Here is a 15,310-nt window from a genome sequence, read left to right as displayed (position 1 = left end):
ATGTAATGGATTTCAAATTTTAATAATTTTAAAATACATTTGTACATTGTTTTAAGGTCTCCCTTATTAAAGCAAAGGATTAAGGTGTTAGGAGAACCTTAGAATTTGCGGAAAAACCATACCATACAATGTACTGTATCAAACTATTTTAAATGAATAACGCAGGTATTCTGAATTTAAAAAGAAATCAACATTGTTAAGGACAAGGTGTTACATAATAAGATAATTTGTCTTAAATCTGCTAAAATCAATGTGGTGGTGTCGCATATATGTGCATTGTTAATAAACAAGCGACTAAAAAAGTTTGTTTATGTTTCCTGGTTTTTTCCCCCAAGCAGAAATAATGTGTAAGTGTGGTGTCAGCACCCTAAAAAAAGGGAAAGGGGGGGGGCACCGGAGGGATCTTTGCACCACGGCGCCAGATATGCTTAAGACAGCCCTGAATTCAGTTACCTAATAGGAACATTCCAACAATAATATTCCAACTGTACAGTTGTGCAGGCATAAAACTAAAACCCTTCACTGGTGTATTTGGAAAATTCTTCCCCATTTGTAGAAGGTAAATGCTGTAACCTATTTTATTCAGAATATAAAACATTTCTTTTCCATTAAATGTGGATTCCATTCTCTTTTCAAGCCCTCTGAATCTAATAAACTAAAGAAACATCTTAGCAGTATATTCAGAACATTGCAGGTTACAGATTTACAACGAAGGGATTATTTTGCCCCCTACCCAATGCATTATTAACATGCTTAATTTACTACCATGGTCTTCATTTTGTAACAGCCAGAAGGATGGAGTGAAAAACAGTGGATGGGGCATTCTCTGACTATTACATAATGCACTTTAAACTAGCATGCAGCCCAGGCCAATGTTGCAAGCAGTACACGGATCATTACTTTAAATCGGCATTGCACAAAACTGGGTATCTCATATTTCTGAGTTTGAGAATGTCACTTTACAAGTATGTTCCTAGCCCTCATCATTGCCTAGAAAATGTCTGAATCACAACTACAGTAAAGAGTAGAATCCACCACCATATTCCTCTGCAAAGACACAACTACTCCCTTTTCTGGTTACAGTAGTTCCCAACCATGTCTTTGAGCAAAGGGCCTGAAAGACCATGTAAAGGGAAACTGTTTCTCAAAGAGGCAATTACACAAACTCCTTTCCCCTTTATCCCCACCCCACCCAACAAAATGCTGACAGAAACATGAAGAGAGTAAGACTGGGCAGGGGAAACAATTGGCCACAATGGGTTGTATTCACTGCTAGTCCTGCTCAGAGCAGATACATCACTTAGGTTCACTAACACTAATGGGTGTACTCTGAGTTAGATTTAACTGAATACCATCCAAACAGATGAGGAAAGGATGGAGCAGATGAGATACCATGAACAAGGCTACAAGAACCTTAGAAAGAGGTTTAAAGGGAACACTTGATGTGGACTTAAGGCAGAATCGAACATGGAGATAAACAAAATCATGTCATCAAACAGTTTGACTTGTTGTTTGTTTTTAAAAAACCTTTCTTCCTGCCTTTATACTGATATATTCAGGGTAACCCAGTTTTTGAAATTGGTTTAAAATTGACCAGTCATATTTCACTCATTCTTGTCTTTTGAAACTGTGACACCCCCCCCCCAATCATTGCTAGAGAGCAACAGTCATACTTTACGTTTCCAACAACCAAGGCTCTTGTTCCCCACTACGTAACTGCATCTTATCTCAGCCTCTTTGCCCTCCTTTTCATATTCCCCATGTGAACCAGGCACGTGAGTGTAACTATGCACAATACATGTTCTAATCCAACATTCGGGTCTGCAACATTTGCTATAGGTCCCTCAGTGTTGGTAATGTAAAGACTCTCCTCCCTGCAAGAGAGGGGAGTGGTTGTGGCCGGGAACCAGACTCCACCTCAAGCAGGGGGCGTTTGCCCCCTGCCTCCCACTCACCTGGCTGGCGCCCACACCCACGGCCAGGTACCCAACCAGGTGCCATCAAGGGGAGGTGTACAGCAGCCTAAATTGCTGTGGCGCCAGCCTCCCGGCCTCACTGTTCAACGTCCCGTCGCGAGTCACCCACCCTCCACTCCCTTAGAGCAGGTATTCAGTTTTCTCTTGGCCTTGCTATGGACCTTAGGTTGGTCGCCCTGGTTGTCCGGGGGGCCTGGTAGGAATTTTTCCATTTGGCATTAGGCTTTGTGGTTTTTTCGCCTATCTCGTAGCAATCGTCACAACTTTCGTGGTATTGGTGGGTAGGTTAGGCATTGGAATAATGTGTTGTGGTGTGTCGAAGGGCTAGGTGTGGCCATCGCCTACGCCTTCAGTTTTTGGGTATTCCGTTAAAGGAATCTGGCGGTCGTGTATTCTGTCCGATGCCTGCTTGGCAGGAGGCCATGGCACGACCCTTGGTGACATCAGGGGAGAGCTTGTAGTTGGATTAGCATCAACAGGCTCCACCTACTGGTGAATAAACCCGCCTGTTTTAGACTCACCCCTCTCTGAGGGGGTGGATTCAGCTGACGTAATCCAATGCCTAAGCCAATACCTTTTCACTTGCTGTAATCAATAAAGTTGTGGCCTTTTCTTGCCCATTAACCTTATATCACGTGTCCTTGTGTTTCATTCCACTTTGCGGGGATCGGGTCCTCGAACCACAACTATCTTAAAGCTTGCATATCAATGTGCAACCTAGTGCTGGAAACCAGAATCCAGGAGGTGGTGGTTTTGTCTTGTTTTGTTTTAATCTTTTTCTTTGTCCAATGGAAAGAAGTAACAGAACTTGCAGCTTACGTAGTTTACTGAAATTCATATATAAACCTTCTTCCAGCAAAATCTCATCTTCTTGAAGTGTCTGCATTTTATTAGATTTCTTCTTTTCTTATGTAAAGGTAAATTTATTACTCTCAGAATCTATTGGCCTGGGTGTATATGTCTTTTACTAAACATTTGTAATAATTTCATCCTGGAACTTGTAAGCTATTCTTACACATGATAATATATTGCTTTGCCCTCACTCTCCCAAACAGTATCAAATAGGAGGGCATGGAACTTTACAAAAAGGAGCAATTGAAGACTATGTAAAATATCTGCAAGAGAAAAGACCTTTCAAAGCACACTGGTTGCCTGTCCAGTTCTGGGTGCATTCAACATTCTGATGATAATAGGATATAAAGCCTTACAAGGCCTGAATCCAACGTACCTCAGTACCTTTTCCCATACAACCCTCTCTGTCTATTACAGGTCCATAAATTTAATTATTTCTGCACATTGAGCAGGGCTTTCTTTGCTCTGGTGCCCTAAATATAGAAATCACTTCCTAGAGAAGCTTGCTCTAAACCCCAAGAGGAGCCAACATGGCTACCTCCCGATATTGTTGGACTACAATTCCTATAGTCCCTGACCATTAGCCATGTAGGCTGGAGCTGATGAGGGTTGTGGTTCAAAACATGAGGAGTCCACTGCGTTGGCTGCTTCTTCTGTACCACATTATAAACAAGTGAGACCTTTTTTTTTTTACATTGTACTTTTGTAACTTAATTTCATGATTTATGGTTTGGAGGGAGGTTTTTTTGGGGGGGATGGTGTTCTCTTGATGTTGACTTTATCCTGCTTATCTCTTTATTCTACTGTACCTTAATATTTTATAGGTATTGTGAACTTTGGTCACATTGAACAGAGATAAAGGCAGAACAAATTTTCTAAAATACAGTGGTACCTCGGGTTACATACGCTTCAGGTTACATACGCTTCAGGTTACAGACTCTGCTAACCCAGAAATAGTACCTCAGGTTAAGAACTTTGCTTCAGGATGAGATCAGAAATCGTGCTCCGGGGACGCGGCAGCAGCAGGAGGCCCCATTAGCTAAAGTGGTGCTGCAGGTTAAGAACAGTTTCAGGTTAAGAAAGGACCTCCGGAACGAATTAAGTACTTAACCCGAGGTACCACTGTAAATAAATATATAATCACGTAAGTCGGCAGAGCAATCCTAAATGGGGCTAGAGAGCAGGAGTGTGGAACAGTAGCAGAAGGGCCCTATGATTGGCCTTTTGGGGGATCCAGCAGATCCAGAACCTCTGGCACGCTACCCTGCTAGGAAATGCTCCATTAGGGAACCTCCTGCTAGAAGGAGCATTTTGATCACTCCAGCGAAGCAAGGGCTGCAGGTGCAGCAGAACACCTTTCCCTGCCCATCCTCAATCAGCTGTGTTCCTCTCCACTAGCCAACTGGGGAAACAGGAACACAATCCTAACCCACACTGTCCCCAGACATCAACATACGGGATTAGGATTGCACAGAAATGCTTTCCGCCCTTATCAGCAATCCAAAACTCATATCGGAAACTGTCCTTTGGTTTCCATTTTCCTAGCCTATCTTTTTCTTGATTTGAGACCACTTCCAAATTTGGCATCTATTGTCAGAGAACTCGTGAACTCCCACAGGATAAAGGGTTTACATAAACACCAGTTAATTGTATTGTTATGTGTTGGGGTGCCAGAATTATGTGAATGCAAGGCACCCATAATTCTTAAAATTGGTAAGAGTTAGAATTAATCAAGGCTTGATTAAAGTCTGATAAACATGGAAATCCCGGGGTTTTGTTTATGCTAACAAGCCAGACTACCTGGCAAGGCTAGCTGAGGGAAAGCCATTAAGGAACAAAGCAGAGCAATGGCCCATCAAGGAAACCATCAAGAGAGAGTGCCGGACTGCTGGACAAGGAGGTGAGGGAACCCTCCTCTGGTTGCGAGGGTTTCAGGGTAGATGACGTAAGCAAACAGGAAAAAAGTGTCAGTTTTGCAAGGAGTTTGGGAAGCAGAGAATGAAGGGTAGAACACAATGTGGACCGACGGTGACAGGCTGAAACAAAAGAGACACAGAGTATGGCTTTTTGCTATTCCTTGAATCCAATGGAATCTTGAATCTTATGGAGGAGGGATTTGAATGCTCTGCAATCCCTTCATCTAGATTCAGGTTGTATATATGTGTAAATAAACCATCTATCATAAAGACATGACAGTCTCTGCTGTGCCTCGTGGTCCCAAAAGGAAACACAGACCCAGGTTAGTGTTTCTGATACCTCTGGAATCTTGCACTAGTCTGCAGAGATTGGGAAGGCGTGTAACAGTATATTCAACCATATCAGCATTATGATAACACTTTTAATCACATGTGTATTGGTTTATGTTACGTTTCACTGTGCCCTTAATACTTTTCCTATGCTTTTAGTAATTACATATTTAAACATTGCAGATATATGTAGCAAAAAACAAACAAACCACCAAAGGATTTCTTTAAAAATATACAATCATTTTTCACTGCAGAACTTTTATGAGAAAAGCAATCACTGGTGGTCCCCCCCCCAAAAAAAACCTACCTATTTTGCCCCTGAATTGGTGAATACATATCTCTTTCTCCTGCTACTCTTATTTCTAATTAACTAGCAGAGGGACTTTGCTTAACGGATGGTGACAATGATTTCAAGAAATTGCTGAAGTCCAAGGACTGCTTGTCTGTCAGGAAAAGCCAAGCGGCAGAATGAATGTGTCCAACAGGTTACCCCTCAAGAAGGCAATGGCAAGATAGCCACAGCCAGATAAGATAGATGGTGGCGCAGCACCCTGGAAGTACATCACCCTGCCAATGGGCCAATGAGTACAAAAGCTGCTGTCCTTGGGGAGATGGAAGCTATACCCCAGCTGCCATGGAAATGGGGAAAGCATGGGGGTCCCACAAAGGTTTAAAGAAGATCTAGAAGTCATTGCAGCATTCCCATCCATTATGTCACCGGTGAGGAAACTTTTTCCCTTTAGTAGTCAGATTTCGTTAAAAGTAACTTTTCAAGAGCTGCGTACTGGTGGTGGACATGGGTGGAGCCACTAGTGGGCTAGAGCTAAAAGTGAGTAGTGACTCTCTTTCTCATTCTCTGTCTTTCTTCTACCACCCCTCCCACCCATTATTTCACTCCTGGCTGAGAGCTGCATATGGCCTTGGGACTTCAGGCTGCCCCACTTTTTCGTTACTTGCATTTCAAAATGTGCTCTAAATATTTGCAACCCCATTGCAAGCAATCATGTTTACTCCAGTATAAGTACCATTGATTCTAAGGTGGCTTACTTCCAAGTTAGTGCATTAGGCTATGATTCTAAGCACACTTTCTTAGATAAAAACATCTATTAAAAACAAGAGCACTTTAAAGTAAAACGTGTAAGATTACAGCTTGAGTACTTTAAGGCTACTTAAATTCATATAAACTGCTGGTAATAGCCAGTAATGAAGCAAATGCAACATACTTCCAGAAGGGTAATACCCAAACCAATCCATGAGTCTTTATTTATTCAGTAATTTCACTTCAGATAGCCAACTGTGCTGATATCCCAGCTGCTTTCATTTGCTACAAGTGAGACCAATATTCGAGATCTGCTCTTTTCTGAATCACACAACACTGGGGAAGGGAGTTAATTTCAAGCAAGACATCCTAAATTGTATTTTTGTGTCTCTTGTCAACTGCAACCATCAGGTTGAAAAGGGGGTGTTTCAATTCATAATGTTTGCTTAAACGCTTGAGCATTTATCACTAACATTATACAGGGACCCATTGTACTGCAGAACAAATGCTAGTGATGAAATACAACCTATTTCTCCTCTTTAATAGTGTTCAGTGATTGCCATAACAGCAGTGCCTCCAACAGGGCTAGTATGCTCCTTTCCACACCAATTCCCAGTATTATCTGGAGAGATATGTATGCTACTGCTCAGGTGTAGCACCTGGTGAGTGAAGGAACTGCATAAGAACATTAGATGAGCACGGTTGCATAAGGCTAAAGGCCCATCTACTCCAGCATCCTCTTCTCACACTGGTCAACCCAGATGCCTTATGGGTAGCCTGCATGCAGGACCCCAATACAGCATCTCTTGGCCCAGTTCGGATTCCCAGCAAGTGGTATTCAGAGGCATACTTCAGCCTAGCCATTGTGACACTGAATAACAACATTGCACATGTTATTCATGTGTGCCATGAATGCAGTTTGGGAAATCATGAACATGTACAAATAATTCTCAATTAAAATCCAAATTGCACTGTGTTCCTAAGCAAAGTAGAGAGAAATGTGGTTGCCTGTCACTATTGCAAGCATCATTCCCTGCTTGTGAACTTCCCAGTCAAATTCTGGCCACTGTTTGAGAGAAGACCCTTAGAAGACTATTATGGAGACACTTCAGTTGATGAAATTTGCCTCCCTCTAAATTGCTTAAGTACAAGCATATAAAGACCCAAGCAAAGTTTTCTTTTTTACTTGAGGTGATTCAATCTGCCAAGATTCTCTGTCAGATGTAAACTTCAATGATTAAAGATGAAATAGATAAAAAAAAACCCCAATATTTATGCTTTAATGAGAGTGCTTTATAAATCAGAACATATTTCCCAACATGATCAGGAATCCTTTCCTGTACTGTTGCCCAGAATTAGAATTAATTCTCCACAGGATTAAAGATGTATTGCTGGATAAGAGTCTTACTGATGACAACAAAATATATCCTCCCCAAAGATTTAGAATAAAAGGAGCTATGTTAGCTACAGTCAATGTTGCTATGTTAAAACATGGGCTCAACATTTATAACACCATAATATCACTTTCAAAGGGGTCTGCAGGACAAAATAGTTTATGTAAATTGTACTGTGCAATATTTAAGGACATGGTCTATTAAAAATGAGTATTTATCCATCTCATTGATTTTAGTGACAGAGTTAAGCAAGTGCATGTGTTGACTCAGTCATGTGCCATCTTTGAACATAACATTATAACATTGAAATTTGTTTGAGGAAAGACTGGCAGCTTTTGCCACAACCCAACAGAATGTTGTATTTAGCCCAAATTTAGATCCTTTGCCCACATGTACTTCAATTTGGCTTGGTTGTGATGTAACCTGCATTCCTCTAGAAGTCCAAAAATCCGAAGTCCAAGTGAGCTCAAGGGTGGGTGTGTTTCTTTACCCATTTACATATAAAAAGTTGTTTGGTGTACAGGTCTTTTTTAAAAAGCTAAACAAAATGACATTTTACTTCTATACTTAAAAAAATGCTTGAACATAAGTCAACCTAGAAGATACGTCATCATTTTTGGGGGGGAGGGGGGAATGGGGTGGGTGGGATCCTTCTGCTTTCACTTGGTTCCATGTTCCACTATGAAGCACCTGCCCTGGATATTTATTTTTAATTTATTTTTAATTGAAATTACTTGAAATTGCTAACACAGAATAGAGCTGGAAAACTGGAAGATTTATGCCAAAATGAAAGCCTAACATTTTCATCTAATTCTACTAACCTGGTCCCAGAGTATGACACGATCTAATTCAGCATTATGATTTATTGTAAGTGATTACTGTAGCTATAGACTATAATTAACATCTTACAATTTAAGAAGATGCAACTGTATCACCCTGATGCATTGAACCAGAGTCTTGACTAGCGCAATATTCATAGGAGACGGGGTGTGGAGTGGAAGCAACAACCAAGAATTGTCATCACTTTAAAGAACTGATTCATGGTAATCCTCCTAAAAGCAGCTACGTACTTCACAGAAATACTGACATTCTCCCACTGCTAATAAACTTTTGCTGAATGATCCTTATGTACTCCCTTTATTTAAATATTTAAATAGTTCTACCTCTATCAGAGCAAATAGCAACATTCTTCCAAAAAAGAAAGTCTACTAACAGGATCTTTAATAATCCTTCAGGTGGTGTGTATTTGTGTGTGTGTTGTCGCATGTGCATGTGTTCAATTATACATACACACACCCCATACATACACAAACACACACACACCCCTACTATGTGAATACAATATATCACAAGGGAACCATTGAACAGGGATTAACTGAAGCAGCAGGAAGGCCATGTGTGTCCTGTGAAGGGAGGGAAATTGTATTCTGACTGGGTTTTCTTTTCCTTTTAAACACACACACAAACACAAGGAACAGCTGGAACGTTAAAAAAAGAAAAAACAGGCCATCAGGGATGCACGCAACCCTTCAGAGAGAAATCTAGGATTATACTTCTGGATGAGAACGATTGGATCTGTCCAGGGTCCTGAAAAGCTAACCTTTCTCCCTTTTTTCTCCCGGCTGCCGTAATAAACTCATTCATTAATCGGACGGATATAGACTTCATTCAGTAACCTCAGACAACAGCTGCCCAGCCAACACACAACCTGGCATACCGGAATTAAGCTTTTAAAGAGATCTTTTTTTTAAAAAAAAATCACAATAAAAATCAAAGCTCCATTCTGAGAACGAGGTCTGCCTCTTTCTGTCCCTCCCACCTCCATCCAGGTCCCTTACTTCCGAGATTTCCCGAATAGATCTTAAACCAGATCACACAAATTGGACGGGGAACGGGTATCAAATCATCTCTGATCGCAAAGTCTCTTTGGATACCCAAAGTTTCTAAAGTGGAAATAATAATGATGTTTGGATGGGCAATAATGGAAAGCAACCCCCCCCCCCGTTTTTTCTTTTAAAAAACGAGAGAATTCACATGTTGAAGAAGAAATAGTCTGCAAAGTTTGATCCGAGCCGTTTCCCGAGCCCTCCTTCCCCAAAACAGCGCCGGCGACGGGATGGAGAGTTTCCCCCGCAAGCCCCGAGAAGCGCCTCGCCTCTGGCTGCCCGGAGGCGCGCCTTGCCTGGCCGAGACTTACGTGTGCCGTCAAACCTAGTGGCGATGGTGTCCAGGAAGGTGTTCTGAGGTGCCAGTAATCCTTTCATAACAGGCATTTTTCCAGCGCGGTGTGAAATTCTCCATCAAAGTTTGCCTTGCGAAGGATGGGGTCGCGGGGAAGAAAGTGCAAAGCGCGCTGGTGGCAGAGGAGGCGAGGAGCAGGAGCAGCAGGAGGAGGAGCAGCAGCGCCGCCGCGGACTTTCGGGCATAGGGAAAGGATGCTACTTTCGCCGCCGCCGCCGCTCCTGCCCACTTTCGCCGACCCGGAGAAGGCGCCCTGCGCGCGAAGCCAAAGAGACCCCTTTGCGCGTGCGCGCTCGCCGAGTCCCCCCACCCCTCACAGCCCTGCCGCGCGCCACCAGCTGCCGCGAGCCTTGTTGCTCCCGCCCTCGCGGGTGCAGGGCGTCGCGCGGGCGGCTTGGCGGGGACACCCCATTGGCTAGCGGACAAAGCGCCGGGTTTTGGCGGGAGGGAGAAATGGCGGGCTTTTCACGCTGCTACTGAGGGGGTTCGGGGGGAGCAAAGGTATCGCCACATGCGATACCCAAGGGCAAAATATATTCGATGTCAAAGACTGGGTGTTTTCAGCGCCAGAGCTCACACCCTAGACCATGTGAAACAACAACAACAACAACAACAACAACAACAACAACAACAACAACAACAACAACAACAACATAATAATAATAAAATAATGTGTGCAAATGCATTTCAATCACCTCATAGTATCTACAGCCCCATTCCTCACAGGGTCAGACGTGGGTCGTGTGAAATACTAATGAGAAAAGGAGAGCACCTTGAGGAGATGTTTTCTTCCCAAGCCCACTTTTATATATTGGGAAATATATAAGCCCATCAAGGGTGCTTGGTTTTGTGGTGCCTTATTCTCCTCAAAGGTCTACTTATTAAAAAAAAAAAAAGAACAGCAGTAGCTAACCCATTATGAACTCTAGAAGCTGGGAGCTATATGACCTCAGACTAGTAACAGCAAAGTATCTAAAAAGTTTTATGTTGAATATTCATGTGTGCCATTTTTATTTTATCTTAGTTTAATCTTTTAAAATACATTCTCAATTAAAGAAATGTTCAAAAAAGATAAAAGGGGAAGCTAGCTTCCCTGACACCAACTGCCAAAAAAAGAAATGGGGAAAGGCTATCTAATTCTTCGTTATCATAAATATCTTAGGCTTCAATCATATGCAAAAACACCTGGGATTCCCACCTGAGAGAAGTGAGACTTTCCACAATGCCAATAATTCACTCAACAGGGTCAGGTAGTTTGTATTTTAGGGCTGTTTGTATTGGCAACATTAAAACAAAAAGCTTCAGTCCTTTGTCACTGTATTCAATAATAACATTTTTCTGCAAAACTCTTATACATAATACAGTCACAATATTTGCCATATTTCATGGCACAATAAAAAGGAAAGCTCTGAGTATCCACACCCACTGAATGTCACTACTAAAGTAATATTCAAAAGAAGACAATTGATGAATGAGGCCCTCCTGTTTTCTGCAGGACACATCTAATTGAAATGAGCAATGCTTGGGTTTAGGGTTTGTCTGAGAGCAGTGGCGTAGCGTGGGTTGTCAGCACCCGGGGCAAGGCAAGTAATTTGCGCCCCCTAACCCGTGGATTTGCGCCCCCTAACCTGTGGATTTGCCCTAACCCCAGATGTTGCGCCCGGTGCGGCCGGCCCCCCCCCTGCACCCCCCACGCTACGCCACTGTCTGAGAGGTTTTGATTTGTCCCACCAATTTCCTTGGGGAAACCCACTGTTTACTCGTGAATGAGAACAAATGTCAATCAGACTTATGTGTGGAAGAAATCACAGGACAAATAGGATGAGCCCAACAGTCTGATAATTGCTAATCTGAAAGCCATGGCAAAATAGGAACCCATTAGAAATAGACCAAAGGCTCCCAAACTGGTCACATCCAAAAGATGCAGTGCACTCCCTCTCTGTAAGATTCATAGAATCTTGGAAAGGACCCCAATGGTCATCTAGTTCAACTCTCTACAATGCAGGAATCTCCATTTTAGATGGCCATCCAACCTTTGCTTAAAAACCTCCAATGAAGGAGAGTCCACCACGGTCTGAGGGAGTCTGCTCCACTGTTGAACAGCTCTTACCATCAGAAAGTTCTTCTTGATGTTTAGACAGAATCTTCTTCCCTATAATTTGGATATGTTGGTTTGGATCCTGCCCTCCAGAGCAGGAGAAAACATGGTTTTCTTCCATGTGACAGCCCTTTAGATATTTAAAGATGGTTATCATCTCCCCTCTCGGTCTCCTCTTATTTAATCTAATTCCCAGACTGACCTTGCCTTTTTTTCCCAGTGAACCTTCACTGGGGTGCATTTTGTCACTTTTCTGTATTTTGAGTACTTGGATAATAATTTAATTACAAGCCACTTAACTATGAGATGAAACCAAAACTCAGTGATAAGGCACATGGTTTAGTCCCTAGTATCGCTAAAACAGATTGGGTAGCAGGTGAGGGGAAAACTTCTGCTTAAGACCCTGGAGAAATACAGGCAATCAGATATATTGGTCTAGGTGAACAAATAGTCTGAACTTGTATAAGGCAGCTTCCTAATTATTCCCAAGGCTTCACACTTTTCTCCCCTGTGCCAACTCACACTTCAAGCATTCTGAGGAAATGCAGTCAAATCTACAAAAGCTTATGTCACAATAAATCTATTTTGTCTTCAAGGTGTCACAAGACTCCTCTTTTTGTGTGTTTGCTGCAACAGACAAACATGGCTCTCCCAATGGAATTTAACTCAATGAGAAGATGCAGTGGAACCATAACCTCCTTTAGAAAGTGCTGTCTGCTGCATCTCTGCATGAAGCCAATCCAGAAACAGAAAAAGTGCCAAATGTGGCCGATCCTTTGAGGGCAAGCAATTCGTATTTTAAGCAAAGATGCTATGGATAATCAAAATGAGGGGATCATAAAAGTGGAAAAAAATAGTGCCTCTGTTTGATTGCCACTTCCATCTCCATCTTCCCCAAACCTACCAGGGACAGAAGAAGGGAGAGACATCTACACTAAGGAGGGCACTGGAAGTTTATGTCCCAGCACATCTGGATGGGACATAACCCAATCCTTGGAAGAAATTGATGTATTACAATGTTGTGATGTATAATCCCACTCCCAGTGTCCTCCTAAGTGAGGACACAATGTTCTGCCAAGAAGCCTTCCTGTCACCTTCTACCTTTTCTTCTGCCCCAGGTAATATTTTTGAGGGCCTTAGGAGGCAGGTAAGGGGAAGAAGGTGTTGGCAAATGGGCAGGAGTGCTTTGAGTGCTTGTTAGTGTTTTGCATGTGGTCACTTGGGAGTATGCACAAAAATGTCAATCCTTTGTGTCTGCTCACTTGGACCATTTGCAAAGGGTTAAGCCCTTTGGGATGAAGAAAAGTGACGATTGTACACCCCTGTTCCTAAACACTCTGAAAGTAAGCCTTTTATTGTCTAAGAGTGAAGTGTTCTCTTCCAGTCTTCTAAGAAAGCTGTGTGTCTCAACAATGACTCTGTGAGGTAGCCTTGCTTTCTTGAAGCACAATCTACATTACTGTGAATTTTTAAGATGTTTGAACAAACTAATCAATGAGGATGATTTCTAATCCCACTGTTCAAACTTCTTGACCTTTACCGACTGCTGCAGTCATGCAACTGAAAATAATTTGCCAAGCAAATATAATTGCTAATGCTCAAGGCCTCCTTTGGTGAATTAAGAAACTGCTTCATCCTTACCTGTTTGTTAACATGAGCTCCCCTGAAGTTTAAAGAAGTTCATAATATTTAAAAAAACAATATTGGAAAGGGCAGACAGTGGCAGCCTGCTGTTCATCTCTTATGAAAGAGCTAATATAATATGAAATATTATCTGTGAAGAAGACTTATTTAGAATAGGAAATGATCACTGAAAGCACTATGAACTCTTCCCTTAAATGAATGCTGGAGTTCTACAGTTCTTCTTTTTTAATTTAAAAAAATCAGCAGTAGTTATTTGCAATGATAAAATGGAATAATTGCATTTAAACCATTCTGTGTATCATAATCGCCTATCAGTGAAACGACAACTTGCCATTTCCATGTAATTCAAACTCTTGGACTACGTGTGTTGCGATGGCATGAAATGGCATCCAGAAGAAGGATTGTAACATGCAATGCATGGCAGATTCACATGAATTTGTCTGATGTGAAAAAATCACAATGAGATCATTTTACTACATCAGATTTCTGTGGTGATTATGATAGAAACTGGCATTTAGTAGGGGTGTGCATGGGGCAGGTTTCCCCTTGTATCTGAGTCTATGCATTTTTTAAAAATCTAATCTGCTTCTGAGTTGTTTCGTGCTCTTTTGGCTTCATTCTGTGTTTTGGCTTCTGAGCTGCTCTGAGGCCCCATTCACTATAATGGGAAATATAAAAATGGCTACTACAACATTTTCCCCTTTGAGCTCAAGTAGATGAATTTATATGCACAGGGGCTGCTCCCACTTGCTGAATGAATTAAGTCTGCCGAAGCTCAGACAAAAAGGCCAGGGTTTTGTTTTGTTTTTTGTGGGGAAGATAAAAGGGGCTCAACTGGGGTTGGTCTCTTGCTCTTCCTTACATTAAAATAATTAAGAAGTAGCTGAGCGGTGTGTACTCTTGTAAGTATATTTTAAATAACTTTGCAGCTTCACACTGCCATTTGTTTTCTGGGGCTTGTGTGCCTACAACACGGGGCTGTCCAAAATGTTCTCAGCAAAATTCTGAAGAGCTCTGGTTTTGTTGTTGTTAAAGCAGAGCAATGTAGGTGTTTGTTTGTTTTTAATAAAAAAACAAAACCTCAAATGAAGCTCTTAAATAATTTTTAAAAAGTTATTTCACTGCTGCAATTTGACCAAAAAATAACAATAATCCAGAGCTCTTCACTGTTCTGTAGGAAACATTTTCCAATGCCTCGCTTCTTGTGAAGTGCATCAATCTAGGGAAACATAGAGATATAAGAAACCATGGAATTATAAGGTACAGAAACAACAGGGTGACAGAAAGAAGCAAGACTTTGTGGGGGGCCTGAACTAACTAAAGGGTGTATTGACTTTGTGCTTTAACTCAGAGGTAGAGACTTACAAATCACCCTGATTTGCCTCATTATTCAGCCCACCCATAGAGCTGATGTACAATGTTTACATCAGAAAGTCAACTAATTCTTTGTTGTAATGGCAATTATGAGGGTATTCCCTTAACCCCTTTTTTCCTCTAGTTTCTCGACTCTAGTAAGGCAAGGAACTGTATTGTGTAAAGTCATGTTGCCTGCTGACACATTATGGTCTTTTACCCATGTTCAATGAATGATGCGAAGTAGATCTGAGAATAACAAGATACATGAACAGTTGACTCCAAATGAACCTTTTTTCCGAGCTGCTTTTTAGAATTGCTTAACAAACACATCATTATGGGTAGCAACTGGGAGGTGGGGGTACAGTAGGTCATTTCTATTCTCTAACCCCAGCAGCTGATCAAGAGGGGAGAGTCAGTAGAGGTGAAAACCAGCATTCCTTCTCCCTCTCCCATAGTGGCTGGAG

General features: G+C 41.9%; 1 protein-coding gene across 1 annotated transcript in view; it reads right to left on the bottom strand.

Annotated features, from left to right (window-relative positions):
* Window positions 1-9,995, bottom strand: part of KCNH8 (potassium voltage-gated channel subfamily H member 8) — a 155,515-nt gene extending 145,520 nt beyond the window's left edge. Inside the window, exon 1 of the mRNA XM_028750902.2 lies at window positions 9,705-9,995. Coding sequence (XP_028606735.2) covers window positions 9,705-9,780 — 76 coding nt within the window. The 5' untranslated portion in view covers window positions 9,781-9,995. The remainder of the gene's footprint in view (window positions 1-9,704) is intronic.
* Between the last annotated feature and the right edge of the window lie 5,315 nt (window positions 9,996-15,310).

The sequence above is a fragment of the Podarcis muralis genome, chromosome 12 (genome assembly GCF_964188315.1).
Source record: "Podarcis muralis chromosome 12, rPodMur119.hap1.1, whole genome shotgun sequence".
Taxonomy (NCBI): Eukaryota; Metazoa; Chordata; class Lepidosauria; order Squamata; family Lacertidae; genus Podarcis; species Podarcis muralis.
Note: the sequence above shows the minus strand (reverse complement) of the source record. Positions and strands in the feature narration are given on the sequence as shown.